This window comes from Apus apus, chromosome 6 (assembly GCF_020740795.1).
Source record: "Apus apus isolate bApuApu2 chromosome 6, bApuApu2.pri.cur, whole genome shotgun sequence".
NCBI classification, from domain to species: Eukaryota; Metazoa; Chordata; class Aves; order Apodiformes; family Apodidae; genus Apus; species Apus apus.
Genome location: NC_067287.1, coordinates 38,899,220 through 38,918,923, shown reverse-complemented (window position 1 = coordinate 38,918,923; position 19,704 = coordinate 38,899,220). Strand labels below are relative to the sequence as shown.

The 19,704-nt window shown below is 56.8% G+C and overlaps 2 protein-coding genes across 4 annotated transcripts in view; one reads left to right on the top strand and one right to left on the bottom strand.

Moving 5' to 3' along the window:
• SLX9 (SLX9 ribosome biogenesis factor) overlaps window positions 1-4,537 on the bottom strand; it is a 57,515-nt gene extending 52,978 nt beyond the window's left edge. Inside the window, exons 1-2 of one of the 3 annotated variants that reach the window (XM_051623384.1) lie at window positions 4,377-4,537; window positions 2,576-2,684 (exon numbers count right to left, since the gene is read on the bottom strand). In XM_051623384.1, coding sequence (XP_051479344.1) covers window positions 2,576-2,684; window positions 4,377-4,496 — 229 coding nt within the window. In that variant the 5' untranslated portion in view covers window positions 4,497-4,537. Of the gene's footprint in view, window positions 1-2,575; window positions 2,685-4,077; window positions 4,101-4,376 lie in introns of those variants that run through there. The other 2 variants (XM_051623383.1, XM_051623385.1) reach the window with 2 other exon arrangements.
• A 3,558-nt stretch (window positions 4,538-8,095) lies between these two features.
• ITGB2 (integrin subunit beta 2) lies at window positions 8,096-19,488 on the top strand. The gene is made up of 16 exons (XM_051623684.1): window positions 8,096-8,211; window positions 12,205-12,271; window positions 12,628-12,716; window positions 13,004-13,187; window positions 13,368-13,538; window positions 13,774-14,015; window positions 14,367-14,522; window positions 14,723-14,818; window positions 14,959-15,048; window positions 15,368-15,508; window positions 15,764-15,948; window positions 16,711-16,955; window positions 17,216-17,435; window positions 17,570-17,772; window positions 17,880-18,046; window positions 18,292-19,488. The coding sequence occupies exons 2-16, from the start codon at window positions 12,208-12,210 to the stop codon at window positions 18,355-18,357; spliced, it is 2,319 nt and encodes a 772-aa protein (XP_051479644.1). The 5' UTR covers window positions 8,096-8,211; window positions 12,205-12,207; the 3' UTR covers window positions 18,358-19,488.
• Window positions 19,489-19,704: the final 216 nt, after the last annotated feature.

Genomic DNA, 19,704 nt, shown 5'->3' with positions numbered 1-19,704 from the left:
TCTGCTATTCAGCCAGCCACTATCCTCTCATAAACAGCGAAGAAGTGTGCTGACAGGTAGAGATGCAAGCCAGTATCACCATCTCTTTTTCCTTACTTTTCCAGCAACAAATAACCTCCAACCCCACATATCCTTCTGGGCCAGCTCCAAATCTGACAGCTTGGGAATTACCAGAGAGCACTCCAGGGCACATAGCTCTGGTACTTGGGCTCTGTCAAGACAAAAGTTGGATCCCTTAGTTCAAGGACAAAGCCAAAATGTGAAAGCCCAAGTGGAGAACGGAACAGAGGCAGAACAGCAGGTCAGATGTTTTACCCAGAAACACCTTATGCAGCTACCTTTGAGCAAGCTGCAATGCCATGGAAGCACAGCCATGGAGTGATGCTGCCCTTCTGGGAACTACATCTCCAAAAGCAGAGGGATGTAGGGTGTAAGGAAGAGAGATAACAGAGACAAAACCCATAACTGCCAGTTGGGTTTGGTAACCCAGCAGAGTGTTTCCTGCCAGGTCCAAGCTCTGTAACCACTCCCTTGTTTCACTCCTGCCCTCTTTAAACCCATGCTGAAGCCTTCCCAGCTGCCCCTGAAGTGTCACAGCACAAGGTCAGATCATCATAACCCCAAACAGAGAGATACAGCCATCTTGGATAATGTGAAGCAATCTTAGGTAAAGTGAGGCACTGGTGCACGTGAACACACAGGGAGGACAAATACAGCAGATTTCTCAACTGCCACACAACACCCTTGACAAAAAAAAAAAGCCATTTCAGCTGTGAAAAGCATGGGGGGTGGAAAGAGTAAGCCTACCTACAGTCCGCCAACTCGACCTTCTCAGAGCTTAAAAAGCAAGTGGGAGAAACACTTTTTTTTGTCTTGCTATCAAATCTTAAAATAACAATGTGTGGGAGAATCCCACCCCCCTGCCCTGTGTGCTGCGCTAACGGGGTACAGGAAGAAAGGGGTTGTGGGAGTGGAGGGGGGTGCGGTTGGAGTCAAGCTGGATTTCCTGCTGAGCAGGCTCTAAACTGATCAAAGACCCCAGGAGAAAAAGCACATCTGTCTAGAATCTCTTTTCTAACTGCAGGGTGACTGCCATTGTATGAGCAGCCTAGTCACGGTTCACCGAATTAACACCACAAAATGATTTCATTTCCATAATGCCAAAGCCTCCACATGGCTCCAGAGTGATACAAGGAGAAAGGGCTCAACAGCTTGGGAAGATCTTAAAAAAAAAAAAGAGAAACAAACCACTCTTTGCCTGGCTGAACTGCAGTTTTGAGCCCCCAAAGAGCGAGCTAATTTTAGCTGCTGATGTGGGAAGCGCGAGGGCGCGCAGAGCCCGGGGGTCGGCAGGGCTGTCTGCAGCAACCAGCAGGCAGCCTCCCGAGAGGGAGCAAGCACAGCACATCTGCATCAGCAGCACAGCACAGGGACCAGCAGCACAGGGCTATTTATAAACCAGACATGTACAGCTGGAGCCTGCAGTCAAAGCCTGGATTGCAGGCTAGCGGCCTTCAACGACATGCTGTCTCATTTAATTAAAGAGATGACTAGTTCACAGGCACACGCGTACGCACACAGGTCCTGTTCTCAGGAGAGCTGCAAACAGTGGGTTCAGTGTTGTGAAAACAATACATTTCACAAAGGTTTCTGTGCAGGGGGCAGGCTGTGCCAGCAAATGTGTCCTCACACAACCTTCCCTTTCCCTCACTCTGTGACCACATGTGACAAATGATGGACTACGGCTGACAAAGCTCACCACCAGCCCTGGGGTGGTTACTGGGCTTGTCTGCAGCCCTGGACATGTCAACAAAGGCACTGCAAGGAGAGAAAAATTAATTTAGTCTGCCAGCAATGTACGTGGGAGTCACACACATCTTCTGCACAAGGACAGACTGCTGTGACATCAGTTTCCATTTAGCGAGGTGAAATTCGGGTTCTGAGACAAAGCTGCCTGCCACTATGCGGCTAGAGGGAGCATTTCCTCCTCCTGAGACTGGAAAACAAAAGCCTCTATCACCTCCTCCCTCTCATTCCTGAGCCTCCCTGATGAGCCGGACTCTGCTGCTCAGGAGTCCTTGAGCCAGGGACCCAGCAACAGCGCCGGGCAGGAGGGGAGAGCCGGCTGCCATCGGGCTGCCGGGGGCAGAGCGCTGCTGAGGCACAACGAGCAACCTGCTGCCAAAAACCAGGGCAGGAATGGCAGCTGCTGCTGAGGCTGAAGCAGCCACAGAGGAAGCCCAGAGATCCAGGTCACAGCCCGGGCTCTGCTGTCCCCTCAGTCCCTGGGGGCCACGAGCCTTAGGCTGCATGAGGACACCCACAGGTGGGGGCTCCAGCTGAACAGCACAGCCCAGCAGACCCAGGTGCCGGGAGGCCAGTTCCCCACCTAAGGAGCACGGAGCACATCCATGTTTTCCTGCCTCCTCCCCAGGCAGAAACCACTTTTTAACACTCTGGCAGGAACACAAGAAGTTGTGCTTGGGTCCAAGTCTCCTGGGCTTGTTCTGCAAATACAGTTCCCCAGCGTCTTTGCTCACAACCAAACACAGCCCTCATTCAAAAAACAACAAACCTGTTCTGGAGGAAATGATGCTTCTGGAGTCCAAGTCAAGCTTCTTTACTAGAGTGTCTGGGTCAATCTTCAGCCCAGAAAAGACACCAGAAGATGAGAAGTCCCAGTCCTTGTGCAAAAGAAACATTAAGAAGGAGTCAGTACAAACACCACCAGGCAAAGTGCATTTAAAAAAAGATACTAAATCAAACCAAACACCATCCAGCTGGGAACAGGCTCCAGTGGCAGCATGCAGGTGCCCCTCCTGAGCAGGCAGGGGTAGGTAAGGCACCCCCAGCCTGGCCCCCTCAGGCTCTTAGACCCAGAAGGATGTTTCATAAAGTCACATTTTGGACTGTTCTATTCCTAACAGATTTCTGCCTGAACTCAACCTCGCCCCACTCAAGTGAACTCAGGTCTTACTCCTCGGAAGACTGAGAGCAGCACTCTCAGCAAAAGCAAGACTTATTGCAGGTGCATAAGTAACAACACAAGATAAGCAACAAACGAGCAGCTAAATCCCAAACTGATGGACACTAAGCAGATTTGGTGACTCCTAGCAACTTCAGGATCTAGTTCCTTCAAGCATGCAACACCTCCCTAAGCTTTGCAGTAGCTTCTCTGCTTGGTCTAGTAGAATTTATTGTTTCAGCCAGCAGTTACCTCCCTGCACTGACACGTAACTCTATGCTGGCACAAAAGCAGCTGTGTATGGCCCAGCCTGCCCCTGCATCCTCACAGGGAAAGCTCCAGGTGCACATAAACCATTTACTGCTGCTCGGTGTCCTTGCTGCCAGGGGGCTGGGGGAGGCACCTGAGCTGCACATTGGTAACACCTGGGGAAGCTGCTGTCCAAAGACGAGGGTTATCAGTCACAAAAGGTTTCAGGTTTGGGGAGGGAATGGAGACTGTCAGATCTGTCCTGGTCAAACTGACCCAACCTCAACATGAAAAAAAACTTGAGAACAGAGAATGGTAAATTCCTGCTTTCCTATGCGAAGCTGGGCATGGCCAAGGACTGGCCAGGCACTCCCTGCGGCTCCTCCCTGCCGCGGGCTGCCGCATCAGACCCGGGTGACTCCTCGAAAGGAAAACCGGATTCCCGAATTACCACCTGGCACCCTTTTCTGCACAGGACGGGAATAAAACCCACACCTCTGCGTGCTGCTTGGCTTCTTTCTTCACACGGGGTGAAGACGACAGACAGGGGACAACAAAACCAGCCGTGCTCCAAGTCCCCGAAGCGCCTGCGTGCCAACCTGCAGCTGCAGCCCCGCAGCACCAGCCGCACCGCCTCCCCCGCCAGGCTCCCCCCTGCCCTCCCGCCGCCCGGGAGGCTGCGGAGCCGGGACGTGCGGTGCATCCCGGTGCGGGGCCGGAGCACCCGCCGGGCCCGGCGCCTGCTTCGCCCCCTGCCCGCTCCCCGCACTCCCGCGGTGACACCTGTCCCGGGGGACCCGCGGCAGAGCCACCGGCACCGCGCCACGGGCGCTGCGGGAAGAGGAGCCGGCCCTTCGGCTCACCGCGTCGCTCCCCCTCCTGCCCCGTCTCCTGCCGGCGGCAGTGGCGCGACGCGGGGCCGGGAGGGGTCCCCGCAGACCCTGCGGGGACACCCCGGGGTGAAGCGGGGACACCCCGAGGTCACCGTCCCGCCCTTCCCGCCGCCTCCCGCACACCGCTGCCCGCGCGCGGGAGGCGGGGCCCCGCTCGCCCCACGTGCCCCGCACATCCCGCACCGCACATCCCGCCCTCCGCACCTCCCGCACCGCCCGCCCCCCGCACATCCCGCCCCGCCCACCTCCCGCCCCGCCCGCCCCCGCACCTTGCCGGCCGCGCTCCAGCCGGGCACCGGGCCGGGCTCGGGGAGCGGCGGAGCATCCCGGGCGGGCCAGGGCCGCGGGGCCGCCCGGTGGAGCCGCGGGCGCTTGGCCTTCCCCACCATGGCGGAGCAGGGCGGAAGGGGCCGGGCCGGGCCGGGCCGCGCCTCTCCCGCCCGCCCCGGGGCCGCCCCTGCCCGGGAGGCACCGCTGGGACGGCGGCAGCCGGGGAGAACATCGGCCCCGGCGGGGTTGAGCTCCCCCCGCAACCGGCAGAGCCCAGGACGCGTCTGTGCGGCGGCCCCCGCCAGCCCGGGCGCGGCTGTTAACTCTGAAGCGTAATGATGGCTTCACTGCTCTGCCGCCTGGGTGGGCAGCCCGGGGGTTAATGGCCTTCAGGCTGGCAGGGGGGCAGAGAGCCCGCCGAAGGTGGTTCCTGGAAATGGAAACGGGTGAAGGGTGTTCGGGGTGTGTAAGTTAAACCCTGAGAGTCTGCCACACAGTTGAAGTCTGGTGTAAGGCCAGGAAGAGCTCAGGCCTCTTAGTAGGACCAGCCAGAGACCAGAATGCCACGGTAGGACAGAAGACTGAACTCAAAGACCCTGCCAGAAATTATTTCTGTAGTTGCAACACATGACCTGACATGCCCCTGTGGAGCCCAAGCATGTGTATGACCATGTAGTCATAGACCCAGGTGGGCACCCTGACAAAACAGCCTCAGCTCTAGTTGCACCTGTCCAGGCACATGAGGGGGTGAAATGCAAAGCTGCTGCACCCCCAGGTGAATAAAAAGCCCTGGGAACCACAGTAGTTTGGCTCTTAAAAAGCCCCAGAGGGTGCTCTGTGGTTAGTATGTCTTCCTTTTCCAGCTGGCCCTTCACTGTCCCTCCTCCCTAAGGCCTGATCTTGAGGAGCAGCCCCAGGGACCTGTGCCCCCACCCTCACCTCAGGGCTGCTCTTTTGAAACCTCAAGAAATAATAAAGAAACCCATACAAAAATACAATGACAAATGTCACAAAGGCAAACTCCTTGCCGTGTACTTCGCTGTGCTGACTGAAGTTCCTTCTTCCTTTTCCCCAGGTCCCTTGTTCAGCCCTGGCATGCAGACAGGTGACCAAGGACATGCCAGAGGATGAGGAGAGCAGGGCTGGGGAAAGCCAAGCTGCTCCCAGCAGGAAGGCTAGCATGGAAGAGTCCATCTCCTGGGCAACAGCCCAAGACATGGGGAAATGCAGGGATAGGTCCCTGAGAAGGCAATGCTGCTTGGAAAGATGCCTCATCCATGCTCCCAACAAGTCTACCCCTGTACAAATACTAGAAGGGTGAAAATGAAAAATATCTCTGAGGATGGAGACCCCCCAGCCACCCCAAATCCCTGCACCCGCTGTGCTGCTTGTTCAGCCAGAGTATGGCAGTGGCAAGGACACACCAGGGGAGATGCAACGTTCATCAGGGATAGAAAACAGTGCTGGGGAAACTTCCATTACCCTGCTGTGTGCTGGGTGAATATCATGTAGGAGCAAAGCATCCAAACCACGTCTCTGCCCGCTGAAATCAACAGCTCTGGGGAGCAACCGTTCTGAAGTGCCCAGCTGGGTGCTCAGCTGGAGGCCCTGCTGCCCACCCCAGCCTGCTCAACAGCATCCTGCAAAAACCACAATGATCCCACAGTCAGTGGCAGAGGAAACACAATCCAGTCTAGTAAAAATAAAAAGAGGAACTAACAAAAATAAAGATGGTTAAAGGAAAATAGGAAAACAAAAAAAAAAAATCAATGTTCAATAGCTTGAAATGCTCACAGTTAGGTTGGGGAGCACACACACTTTGGCTGGGCATGTGCATGTCTCCCAAGGATGCCCACCTCCTGCACCTGCAGCAGCTGTAAACGGCAGCAAGGAGAAATGAACTGTAGAAACAAAAAGACATCCTCTAAAAATGGAAGTTGTTCTCAAACTGGGAAGTATGAAAGATTAAAACCTCAAGCAGGGGAAACCCAGAGTGAATGAGCAAGGGTTGTGCTGGCTGTGGGGGCAGTGAGCAGGAGAGGTTGGACACCAGCATTGGGAAGCTGCTGGCTCCAGCCTGGCTGGCTGCTGCCTGTCCCCCATGTGGTTGTGACAGCACAGACACAACCAGGAGTAATTACTCCTTGACTAACACATATAGTAAATAGCCAGGACTAGCAAGGTACCAGGCTAAGCACTGATATGCTGGGAAGGGGAAGGGGGAAGGGGGGGCACACAGGACACAGACACTGTGTTAAGGGTCCCCTGGGAATTGTTAGGGACACTACTTTGCTGTGAATGCTCACTCAAGGCCAAAGCTGCAAGGAAGCATGAGGAACAACGGGTCAGGGGGAACTCAGCAAGCATCAGCTTTGGGCCACAAGGACCCAGACCCACTCTGCTCCTGCTGCTCCTGGCTCTCCCACTCCCTTTCCTCAACCCTTCGTCAGTGGGAGCAGAGCTGTGACAAACCAGTGCAGTAACTGAGAAGAGCAGCCCGACAAAGGCCTTATGCAATACAACAGGATAAATTACGACAGCCCATCTCCCTCGAGCACACTTCCTTCCCCCAGATCTGCAACCAGCCCTGCTGGCAGGAAGCCCCACCAGCTTTCCTAACATCATCCCCCCCAGCCACCCACTCCGGGGCTGTGACCTGCTCTCTCAGCAGCCTCCAGCTGCAGCCACCCGTGCTCCCAGCAGGCTGGAGCGGGCAGCCCAGCTCCCAGCAGGCTGGCCCTTGGGCTCCATCCTGCACCCGCCGGGCAACAACAGCTCCCGTGCTCCCGTCCCGCCGCGAGCCTTGCTGCCCCCCGTGCTCTCTAGCTACAGCCAGCGCCAGGCTGGGGTCAAACCAGCCCAGAGCTCCTCTAACAAAAACACTCACCCGGGGAGCATTCACCAGGGCTCAGAAATGTGCTGCTAGCTCTGCGGTCCTCTCTGCTTGCTGCAAAAATGAAACCCAGCTCCAGAGCCCTGAGGCAGCAGCAGGGGAACTGCTTCGGTGTCTTCCAGTGTGTCACTGTCACCCAGTGTTAGCTTGCTGGAAGGGGAACCTGCAAAGCAATTAACAAAAGCTTCACGGTAATTATAAAAACCCTTTGATTGTCTGCATTTTCTGAACGACTGTTTTTTTTTACTTTAGTGCCCAGAAGAGGTTAAGAGAGAGTTGCCAGGAGCTGAGGCCCCTCTGCTCAGGGAAAGTGTCCTGGGTGCGCTGGGAGGAGTTACCACAGCCTGCACAAGATCTGAAGGCTGCTGGAAAACCCCCCCACAGCCCCACGCTGTGCCACAGCAGGAACAGCACCGACATCCTCTGCCGGGCCAGGAGGCCTCACTACACCAGCAACAACTTCAGCGCCCAACCCAGGGTCTGAAGGGAGCCACCTCCCTATCTTCTCCACACCCAGGAGCTACTGATTGCTCCCAAAGGAATCACTTTCCCCCACTACCAGCTCTGCCTGCTGGGGCCATGGCCTCGGTGGTGCTGTGAAAGGTTAAAAGTGGGGCAAAAAGTGTTTTTGGGGGGGTCTCTTTCCCAGCTGTAGCCCAGGGAAGAGATCAGCCCCAGCCGCGTAGGGCAGGATGCTTTGGCAGAGCTTTGGCCAGCATGAGTGGGGTTGGTTGGGTTTTGGGGGGGGGGAACACGCCCTCTTACAGCCTCTGACTTCCTCCTTTCTGCCCCAGCCGACTGTAAGACAGAAGTAGGAAGGAAGGATTGAGGTGCATCGCAGAACTCCTCATGCCCTGCTGCTTTTCCCAGCTGAGCTTGAGAAGCTGAGACCACCCTCATCGCCGCCCGAGCACGAGACAGAAGAGGGGGCTTGATGCGAGGTGAGTACAGCACCTCCATTTTCTTTGCTTCTGTTCCTCCTTTCTGGGCGGCAGGCAGCTGGGCAACAAGGCACTTTCATAGCCCTGGGGTTGCCAGTGACTTTGTTTAATAATTCCTGATCTAACCTCCTGCTGCTGGAGGCCTTAGATGGCCTTCAGGGAGCTCGGAGCAGCGTCCCTCGGGCGTGTGGCAGGGCTCAGCAGTCAGCCCAGGCAGCCTTTACAAAGGCATCTTGCCTGCTCTGTAATTTATTTATTTATTTGCTTTTGGAGGTAGGATGAAGAGTGGAACTGCAGGTGATTACTGGGAGGGAGGGTGCCAGGCACCACACAACCCCTTCCTCGCTGCCCCGTGGGCCAGCAAAGCAGAGCAGAGAGAGTGCAGCATGTGTGTCCCCCCCCTGCACCCTCACCCATGGGGCTGGGGAGAGCAGGGCTGGCTGCACACCCAGCCGGGAAGCACCAGGGCTGGGGGGGGAAAGCACTGGCTCCCCCTCCCAAGACCCCCCTCTCCCTCATGGGATCCTGAACCAGCAGCTGCAGGTTGTGGTGGCCCGAGGGCAAGAGGTGACTGGAGCAGCAGGGTGGTACCAGGCCAGCGGGGATGGCTCAGCGTGGTGCCCCCACTGACACACCGGGACAGGGCTGGGGGGCTTGGGAGAAGAGGTGGGAGAGGGGGGTGAGACCCTCAGCCATGGGGAAGGCCTGGCAGCGGCAGGGAAGGCAGCAGAGGCTGCAGGCAAAGGTAACCCCGTGGAGAGCAGGTCCTTCCCAGCATCTCCCTGGCTCTCAGGCGCAGACAAAACGCAGACTCCAGGGCCCAGGGGAAGCAGCCTGGTGGGGAAAGCACCCCTGGTCCCCAGCCCCCGGCAGGTGAAGGCGAACAGGGCCGGGGGGCTGAGCCGCAGGACTCGGTGCTGCGCGTTCCGCTGTCACATCCGGCTTCACACGGTGGTTTTGCGCGGTTTCTGCCCTCGCCCTGGCGCTGGTTTCCATCGCCAGCGATCTCAGCCTGCGGGAGAGCGCCCTGCAGGGCGATGTCGTGACTCAGAGAGAGATACTCGAGTCACCGCAGGGCTGGTGGTACCAGGGGGTCCCTCCTTTGCTCCCGCGAAGCACCGGCTCTGCCAGCTCCAGGAGATGGGCTGTGCCCTCAAGCAGGTCCCTGCTCAGCCCACGGGCTCTGTCTTGTGTCTCTGCGAACCCAGCAGCCGTAACAGCTTCCCTGCTGGGATTGCCCGAGGCGGGATGCCCACTGGAGGTCAGACCCAAGAAGTGGCTTCTCTGCTCCTAAAAATCCCAGACTACGCAGGGCACGGCAGCTGGCGGGGCAGCCCCTTCCCACCCAAGCAGGGCTCTGACCCAGGGACACCCAACAGCACAAACCCCCAGGCTCCCAGGGCACCCACAGGCACCTGGGGACCTTGGCACTCAGAACCAAGGGACAGCACGGGCCAGGTGCTTGGTGCACGTGGGAGAGTGCTCATCCCACACACCCATCCCGTGCAGGCACTGGAGGCTGCTTGAAGGATATACATGCTAAACCTGTACATATTTCCTGTAACAGGACATAGGAATATATGTGTGTGTGTGTGTAAAAGAATTATTTTAAAAAATATCTTTCATGTTTTCCTGTAATTTATATATATATATGCACACACATTGAGTGTGCTACCCTGGACAAAGAAAGCCTTAGCTGGTGGGCATCCCTGCATACAGCTCTCTGCCTTGTTGGGAACTATCTACATCACACAACAAAGTGATGGGAGAAGTGGCCCCAAGCCAAGGGACATCCCCTCTGCTGTCCTTGCTGTATCCTGCTCCGTGCATGGGGTGTGGGGAGCACTGAGCAGCACTGCTGGGTGTCATACCCAGCATCTCTGTCACAGCGTGATGGTGACACGGCACCCAGGGGCACCCAGGAACAAGCACTGACACTGGTGGCACCTCACTCTTGCAGGAGGATGGTGCAAACACCCCAGGAGTCCTCCTGGGCTGCTGGGGTGAGAGCCTATTTTGCAACATAGCAGATGCTCTGCAGAGCACTGAAGGGCAGTTGTGGCTGACAGACTGCAAGACCCATCTCTGCTGTTGAATGCTCGTCTTATTTATAGCAACTAGGTCGCCACTAGCACCAACACTTCCCCTTCAGCCCTATTTATAAATCCCAACTCACTCCCCATGCTGCACAGCAACCAGCTCCATCCTACCAACACCCACCAGCCTGCCCAGTGCCCTGAGAGGCTGCCGTGCCCCCACTCTGCTCCCTGCCCACACACAGGACCCAGCCTTCCCCTTGTGCACCTTCCCCGAGGCTGCCTTCATGTTTTCTGGCTTGCAGATCCTTCAGGAGCATCTTGCCCTGCCTGAGCCATGCCAGGTATTTAACATACAGCAAGCAAGAGATGCTCCATAGATGGAACACTAAGCTGGCCTCAGTGCCTTTTGAAGGTCTCCCTTGTTCTCTTGCCTCCGTTTGAGTTGCTCACTTGGCAGGTTCACAGGAGGGGCTGGTGGCACTTGGTGCCAAGTTGCAGCAGCCCCAGGGTGGTTGTTCCCTTGCTCAGGGCAGTGTCAGAGCTATTTCAAAACCGATAACCTGTTTTTTGGATGCTGTGTCTAGCATTGCTAAAAAGGGCAATGTTTGTTGTTTCTCCATGATTTCTTACTATTTTTTTCTCTTGACAAATTCCTCTTTTCTCACTTCCTGGCGTGTGTCCATGTTGCAAGCCCATGACTTGGTTGGGTTTTGCTTCTGGGCTGTGCTGGGGGTGGGGAGGGCGTTACGAGAAGTGTCGGCGTTAATGAACATGATCTCATTGACACCATGGGAAGAACCTGGAAAATCCCCCCCCCTGAGAGCCATTTAGCAAACTTTCTGGATGGCATACATTTCTGGGATCAGTAGGTGTGCTCTGGGGCAAGAAGTGAGTTGTGTGAGCAGCTAGGACAAGCAGTGTGAGAACGTGTGTGTGAAGAACAGGGTTTCTGTCATGCTCTGAAATGCTGGTGTAGCTCAGGATGGTGGGTTTTGGGTGATGTGCTAGGAGCCCCTCCCTGCACGCCGGTAAGAAATGTGCAGCCATCTCCCCAGCTTAGGGAACAGAGCCCCCAGCCACAGCATCACGTCCTGGCCTCCTCCCTGCGTGGGTCTGACTCCAGCACCCCAGTCCTTCTTCCTCACCCTGCGGGTTGTGCAAGAGGCAGCCTGATGGTTGCCTCACCGGCAGGCTGGGCCTCACCACGCATTGTCCTCTGCTTCCCTTGGAGGTGGGACTGCTAGGATTTGGTCCTAGGATTTGGTCACCTGTGCTGTGATGTTGGAAACCTTTGCATGTTGGAAACCCTCAGCAGGACAACTCACATGAATTCACTAGCTGAAATACTTCACTTCCTTGATGAATTAAGTAAATGTAAAGCAAGTAGTACTAGAACTTTTTTTCCCATGTATCTACCACAACTTGCTAGATCTAGAAATAGTCCTTTTGTTAATTTTCATTCCAACTTCCACACGAATATAGCTTGACACAGAAGCTGAACCCCCCCACACACATCTAATACAAACTAAACACAGTGCTTAACACTTACCAGTGTTGCAGAGGAGTAACCACAGAGGTCAGAGAGCCTGGGTGAACACTGCACCAAGCCTTGCAGCGCTCCAGCTGCATGCACAGCGATACGGGGCAAGTTCCCTCTCTGCTGACTTCCACATTTAGTCCCAAAGTGATCTTTTCTGGAAACCAACTTATTTTTGTCAAAGCAAGCCAGCACCCATCCTGAGTCAGCCCACAGAGCTGGAGGGGCTGTCCTGGCCCTGGGGCCACTGCAAGGTCACACTCACAGGCTCTGCCTGCAGTGGGACAGATGCGGGAAGGGCACGTTCCCCTGGGGCCAGTGTCCCCTGCAGCCACTTTCACTAGGGTTGGGGGGCTCCCTTCCCTGCAGCTGCTGTGCACCAGGTGGTCAGTCACAGGGATGCTTTTTGTCTTGCAGAAAATGTGGCGTGACTGCTGCCTCCGGCTGCTGGCAGCGACCTGGGTGCTGCTGCTGGTGACGACAGGTGAGCCCAACCTGCCCTTCCTCACTGCCTTTCCCCTGGAGCCCTCTGTGGGCAGTGAGTTGGGGGAGGAGCCCAAATGCTGCCCAAGGGTGGTGGGAACGTGGCACTCAGAGGCGTGCAAGGGACAGATCTGGTGTCTTCTGGGGCCTGGACTTAACCTGAGCCAGCCCAGCTGAGGGGCAGCAAGGCAGGTGAGGACCCTGCCATGGTCCCCGGTGTGGGTTTTATAGGCAGGGTGGGCTCAGGACAGCATGGATGCCCAACGGTCGGTGCCAGAGCACCCCATGGCTGCCACCACTGCAGACCAGCCTCCCTCAAGTTCCCTCCACGCCAACTCTGTCTTCTCTCCCTTTCAGCCTTTGCCATGGAGTGCCCCAAGATCAAGGTGGGGACATGCAAGGACTGCATCCAGTCCGGGCCTGGCTGTGCCTGGTGCAAGAAGCCGGTAGGTCCACGCAGCCCCTCACGCTGTCAGCCCCAGCAGGCAACCTACAGGCAGCAGGGTGGTCACTCTGCCCACCTGGCTCTGCCTGTGGGGGAGCAGGGAGGCTGCCTCAAGGGAGTGTTTCATGTCCTACATGGTGGATGAGGCCAGGAGGGATCTCCCCAGCAGGACCCTTCAGTCTTTCTTTCTCCATCAATAGCCTGAAGATCTGGTTTGGGAGCTGGGTCATCTTGTAACGAGCCCGTTCCCCTCCTGCTCCTCTGATTTTTTTCCTGCTGATGTTGCAGAATTTCACCAAAGCTGGTGAGCCAGACTCCATCCGCTGCGACACCATCGAGCAGCTGCAGCAGAGGGGCTGCCCGCGTGACATGATTGAGTTTCCAGTCAACATCATTACGAGGACACAGGACCGTCCACTCAGCAACGACGTGCAGCTGAGCCCCCAGGAGGTGCACCTGAAACTGAGGATAGGTGTGGTACCTGGCCTTCCCAGTGCCCTCTGCTCGTGCCCAGGCTCCGCCGGGATGCGGCACATGTCACAGCCCATGTTTCCTCCCCTTTTCATCCAAAAGAGAAGATCCTGGAGGGGGGTGGGCAGTGGGGCAGGATGTGAGCCACAGCACAACTGATCCTGGTGTCCCTGTCCCACAGGCCAGCCTGCTGTATTTGAGGTGAAGTTTCGCCGTGCCATGGGGTACCCCATTGACCTCTACTACCTCATGGACCTCTCCTACTCTATGCTGGATGACCTGGAGAATGTGAAGAAGCTGGGAGGGGAGCTGCTCAGGGCACTGGAGAGCACCACCCCTTCTCGCCGCATAGGTGAGCCTGTCTCCAGCCCGGGCCCCTGGCACAGCTCTGTGCTGCCAGGAAGAGCCACGGGGCTGGAGCAGGATGCAGGCAGTGGGCAGCAGGACCTTTCTGCCAGGCTGGAGAGTGTGCTGGGGCAAGGGACATGGACACATGCCCAGGAGCCAGCAGATGGCCCATGCCCTGTGCCACAGGGGTGCCTGTCTGTCCCTGCCTGCCCCTGACACTGTGGTCCTGGATGTCCTAGGGTTTGGCTCCTTCGTGGACAAGACGGTGCTGCCCTTCGTGAACACGCACCCCGAGAAGCTGCAGAACCCCTGCCCCAACAAGGACAAGCAGTGCCAGCCTCCCTTCGCCTTCAAGCACATCCTCTCGCTGACTGACAATGCCAAGCAGTTCGAGACCGAAGTGGGGAAGCAGTTTATCTCAGGGAACCTGGATGCCCCCGAGGGGGGGCTCGATGCCATGATGCAGGCAGCAGTGTGTGGGGTGAGTCCCCATGTCTGCCCTGCCGCCAGCAGCTGTGGGCAGGCGTGAGAACCGCGACCCGTGGTCACACGCCGTCCCTCAGGAGGTGGCTCTGCCCCTCCTCAGGTGGGCTCTGGAAGCCCACCTTGTGTAAGTCCTGCTTCAGCAGCTGGGCAGGTCACTCCGGGCGGTAAGAGAGAGCATCTTAGCCCAGCCTCCTGACCCTGATCTCCTGCAACCCACCCCCTCTGTCCCCCCATGCCCCACACTCGGCCAACGCGAGGCTTGCCGTGCTTTGGCAGGGGCAGTTTTGTGCCCACTGCCACCATCCTCCTGGCCTCACTCAGGGACAGGTCTCCGTGTCGCTTGCAGGACTTGATTGGCTGGCGCAACGTGACCCGCCTGCTGGTCTATGCCACTGACGATGGCTTCCACTTTGCTGGTGACGGCAAGCTTGGGGCCATCTTGACCCCCAACGACGGCAAGTGCCACCTGGAAGACAACATGTACAAGAAGAGCAACGAGTTCGTAAGTACCTGGGGGCTGCTCGGTGTTCTCTGCACCCTCAGCCTTGCTCCCCCGGGCAGAAAAGATGCCACATGAAAAATGTGTTGCTGAGTCCACAAGTTCACCATAATCTCCAGAATTTGGCCCGTGAAACCCGAACTGTCCACCCTTCTGCTGGTGGTGGAGATGACGGTGAGCACAGTGTCCCTCTCCCCACCTAGGACTACCCATCTGTTGGCCAGCTGGTCCAGAAACTTGCTGAAAACAACATTCAGCCTATTTTTGCTGTCACCAGTAAGGTAGTGGATGTTTACAAGGTAAGGAGACTTCAGGTGGCCCAGGTGCCACCTGCCCCTCCCCAGGATGACAGGAACAGCTGTGTGTGTCCTCCTGTCACTGTCCTCTGCTCTGCTGTCACGCTGAGGAGACTGCTCACCCCTTTGCTCTCCTTTGGCAGAAACTCAGTGAGATGATCCCGAAGTCGGCAGTGGGGGAGTTGAACAAGGACTCCAGCAATATCATTGAGCTCATCCAGGAGGCCTACAATGTGAGTGCTGGAGGAGGCTGTGATTCACCTGTGTCGCAGGGCTGGGAGCAGTGGAAGGTTCCCATTGTGTGTCTGCACCACCAGAGAGCAGTCAGGACCCGAGCTTTGAGGACAGGACATGCTGAGTCCCTCTGTTGTGGGACCTCTGCAGTGCTATCTCCTGCCTTTCCAGAGCCACCCCAGGCAGCTGAGATGCTGGCCTGGGGTTCTCTCTTCCCTTATTCCCTGGACTGAGGAGAAGCCCTGACCTGCAACCCCACATCCCCTTGCTTTGGTCTCCTCTTGCACTGAGAGCATTTTCTCAACCATTTCCCCACAGAACCTCTCCTCACGGATCATCCTGGACCACTCCACCCTGCCAGATGTCCTGGATGTCAAATATGACTCCATATGCAGTAATGGCAAGACCCTCTTGGACAAAGCCAAAGGGCAGTGTGACGATGTCAAGATCAACAATGAGGTGTGTTCCCCCAGGCCAGAAAAGCCTTGCAAGGTTCCTGATGCCCATCCCATTTGGCAGCAGGAAGCCAGCCCGTTGTTCCAGGCTTTCTATTCACACTAATTTAATGATAAGAGTGTGCAAAACGCTGCACGATGTGGGAATCCTCCATCGTGCTGGATGTGTGTGTGCTCAGCCTGGGGCCAATACCCCCTCTGATTGCTGAAGCTACCTGACAGCCTCTGGCCCTTCCCTTTCTCACTCTGCGCTTTGTAGGTCACCTTCAAAGTGAAGGTCACGACCAAAGTGTGCATCAAAAGCCAGTCCTTCACCATCCGACCACTGGGCTTCACAGACACCCTCACTGTCCACCTGGAGAGCAACTGCAACTGCAGCTGCAATGAGCAGCCCGACCCAAATGCCTGCAGTGGGCAAGGCAGTGTCGTCTGTGGGATCTGCAGGTACCTGCTGTCCCCCCAAAACACTATTTCAAATGCTTTCAGAGTTGGAGAGCTGCTGGGGGAGGGCCACTGGGCCAAGCCAAGGGCAGCTGTGTGGTGTGCTTGGTTCCTCCAAGCACCTCTGCACCTGGAGAACGTGGGGCCAGGTGAGGGCTCAGCAGAGGCATCAGGTGTGACCTGGCTCTGCAGCTTTGCACCACTTTTGTTGATCAGGTTTACATTTGTGGAGGAAAGAGACACAATGCCCTCTCTCTTCTAGTGGTGAAGTCTCTGCTGCTTTTCTAAGGACATCCACCCACCCATCTATCCAACTATCCACATGTCCACCTAACTATTCAACCATCCCCAACCCACTGATCTACAGATTGCTGTAGAAATCTCAAAATCCCACTTTGGGGCTGCAGTTCACTCAGGTCCATTTGCAATTATTGCTTCATGGCCCCAGAGTGACAGGGAGAGGAAAAGACTGGGTTTCCTCAGGAAACACACAGATCTCTTTGGCAAGGATTTGGAAATTATGAGTAATTTCTGGGCAATCATTGGGCATTGTAAATATGACCAGTGGGGAGAGCAGCATTTCTGAGGTTTCCTCCTGATCAGACTCCCTGCTCCAGCATGGAGTTGGCAGCACCAGACCATGGTTGGGTTTCAGAAAGGCTGTGCCAGATTTGTTCCACTTTGGCTGAGCTCTGGACCCCACACGTGCCCCACGGTGTTTCTTGTGGCCACTGACCTGGGTTCTCTCCTCTCCTTTGATGGCAGCTGCAACTCAGGCTACACGGGTAAGAACTGCGAGTGTGAAACCAAAGGCAAGAGCAACAAGGAGCTGGAGGGCAGCTGCAGGAAGGACAACAGCTCGGTCACCTGCTCGGGGCTGGGGGACTGCGTGTGTGGGCAGTGCATCTGCCACACCAGCGACGTGGCCAACAAGTTGATCTATGGCACCTACTGCCAGTGTGACAACATGAACTGCGAGTTCCACAACGGCTTCCCCTGCGGCGGCAAAGGTGACGCACCTGTGTGATGGGTCCTCCACGTGGGCACTGCTTGGAAAGATTAAATCCCCAGGCAGATGCTGCCTTTTCCTACCAAAACCCACGAGGGGTGGGTTCGGGTGGGTCCCAGGTCCCCCTGCAGCAGCGCTGCAGTTCCATGGAGGGTGGCACGGAGAGCGCGGGGCGGGTGATGTTCTCCAAGCAGGGGCAGAGAGGGAGGGCAAGCTGGCTGTGTGTGTGGGACCCTGGTCTGGAAGGTCTTTGCCCCACAGAACGCGGGAGCTGCGACTGCGGGGAGTGCAAGTGCCTGCCCGAGTTCGAGGGCAGCGCCTGCCAGTGCAGGAAGTCGACCGAGGGCTGCCTGAACGAGCGCCGGCAGGTCTGCAGCCTCCGCGGGACCTGCCACTGCAACCGCTGCCAGTGCTGGGACGGGTACCAGCCCCCGCTCTGCCAGGAGTGCCCCACCTGCCCCTCGCCCTGCGGCACGCACGTGTGAGTGGCACCCCTGGGCACGGCGCAGGGGCTGCCGCCGGCCCCCCTGCCTCTCCTGGGGCTGAGCCCGGCCCCAGCCCAGGCAAGAGGGTCTCTGCTCCCGCAGAGGTGAGCTGTGGCCACCCGTTTTTCAGCTCCTGCGTGGAGTGCAAGGCCTTCCAGAGTGGCCCCTTCGAGAAGAACTGCTCCGAGGCCTGCTCCAACATCTGGGTGACCGAGGGGTTGACAGAGGAGGGCAAGCCCTGCAGGGAGAAGGACTCCAACAACTGCTGGATCTCCTTCCGCATGGTCCAGGGCGATGGCAAGATGTATAATGTCACCTACGATCCTAACAGAGGTACCCCAGCCCTGCTCCTCCTGCCCCGCTGCGTGCTTCCAGCTCCGCCGGCTTCCAGCAACCGCCTCGAAGGGGGCTGCAGCTGATGTGCCTTGTCTGCCCCACAGAGTGCCCGGAGCCTCCCAACATCGCCCTGATCGTGGGTGGCACCGTGGCTGCCGTGGCCCTCATCGGCCTGGTGCTGCTGCTGATCTGGCGGCTCTTGACAGAGCTGTTTGACCGCCGGGAGTACCGCCGGTTCGAGAAGGAGAAGTCCAAGGCCAAGTGGAACGACGTAAGGGAGCCCATCCACAGCACTGGGGTGTGCTGGGAGGTTCACGTACATCTGGTGGGGACATGCTCTGCAGAGGCAGCCAGGGCAGACCTGAGCCCACTGGCCAGTTTTGCTGCCTGGCTGGACTTGGCTGGGGCTGTGGGATCTTCTGCCAACACTGTCTGCAGCATTCACACTGGGAGGGGTGGGGTGGGTAATGCTCCACTGAAAATCTGGTAACAGGCCTTTCACCTCTCTCCCTCCAGGCTGATAACCCCCTCTTCAGGAGTGCCACCACCACAGTTGTGAACCCCAGGTTCAATGAGCAATGAAGTGGAGCAATGCTCAGCAACGCCAGGACCCACCCTTAAACAAGGAAATGCCAAGCTAAGGAAATGTCAATCTAAGGTTCCCACCTCTTCTTCTTTATCCTGCTGGTTTGTTCCCTTCTTCCAGGAGGCCACCAGCATGTCAGGCGCTGGCTGAGGGTCTGCACCATGCCTGTCTCCTGGAAAGCATCCATGGTTGGATTAGTGGAGCCGGGAGAAGGGAACAGACACAGCTTTGCTGTGGGTGGGACTGCAGAGCAGGTCTCACCAGTGGGCACATGCAACAGCTCCTGTACCAGTTACCAACTGTCTCAGCTCTTGATGCTAACTCGGCCTTCTGTCAGGAGTCTTGGACACCAAGCCCCAAAACCAGCTGAGCACACAGAGTGCTTCCAGCTTTGTTTTGGAGCTGGGATTTCAAAACTGCCACTTCCTTTCTGCTCCAGCAGGATCTGCTCCCAGGCTGTGCTATGCCTTCTGCTGCTGCACAGGTCTCCACCACCGTGTTTGGACTAGCTTTTAAAGCGCTTGCTCACTGCTCGGTTGGACGTGGAGGGTCCTCCAGGCTGGTGATCTGCTCTGGATGTTGCAGTGAGGTGATGGGCCCTAAGGGCTAGTGAGCACCTTTACTTGGAGATGAAGAGCAACTGGGGAACACGCACTGAATCTTTTTTCCACATCATCAGCCTCTTCCTGGTGTCGCTCCCTCTCAGAGCTACCTCTGGCAAGGCTCTGCTTGGCCTCCTGCACGCCAGGCTTACCCCTGCCAGGCCTTGAGCCCTCTGCATGGCAGGGAGGCCAAGGGGAAACTGTTGGAACAATGAAACATCGGCACAGGAAGCATTGCCTGCAGCTCAGAGCTCGGAGCCACAGCTCCTTCCACCCCCCTCAGAGCCAGATCTGTTCCCTGCTCTGCGCGCACATCAGACGTGCCAAGGACCAGGCAGTACCCAGAGCATCTCCAGCTCAGCACGTTTCCAAACCATGCACAACAGCTGATTTCTCTTCCATTGTGGCGTCGTTCCTATGAAATAGCAGTGAAATTCCATGTTTGCTTTAAGTTTGGGAATAATTTGCATATAGCTGTATTATGTCACATCTTCATTTGCTCTCAGAAGAGGTTTAATGTTAATAAAAAATAATATATAAAGTAAAAACATCTGTCCTGCTAAGAATCAGATGCAAAGGCAGCAGCTGGAGTGTTCATAAGAGAAAATACAGCAAAAGCCTGTCATTGCTGCCAGCGTCTCCCATGGATGTAGTCCCTGGGGAAGATGCTGGCCAGAGAAACAAACCGTCTTCTACGCTAATTTGTCATCTACATCCTGAAAGGTCCTCCCCTGCGAGCCA

Bases quoted from the DNA above. Each gene is read 5' to 3' on its own strand.
- ITGB2 (XM_051623684.1), top strand. From the start codon at position 12,208: ATGTGGCGTGACTGCTGCCTCCGGCTGCTGGCAGCGACCTGGGTGCTG. The intron at 17,436-17,569 runs GTGAGTGGCACC...CCCGTTTTTCAG, and splicing joins TCGCCCTGCGGCACGCACGT to CTCCTGCGTGGAGTGCAAGG. The intron at 17,773-17,879 runs GTACCCCAGCCC...TCTGCCCCACAG, and splicing joins CACCTACGATCCTAACAGAG to AGTGCCCGGAGCCTCCCAAC.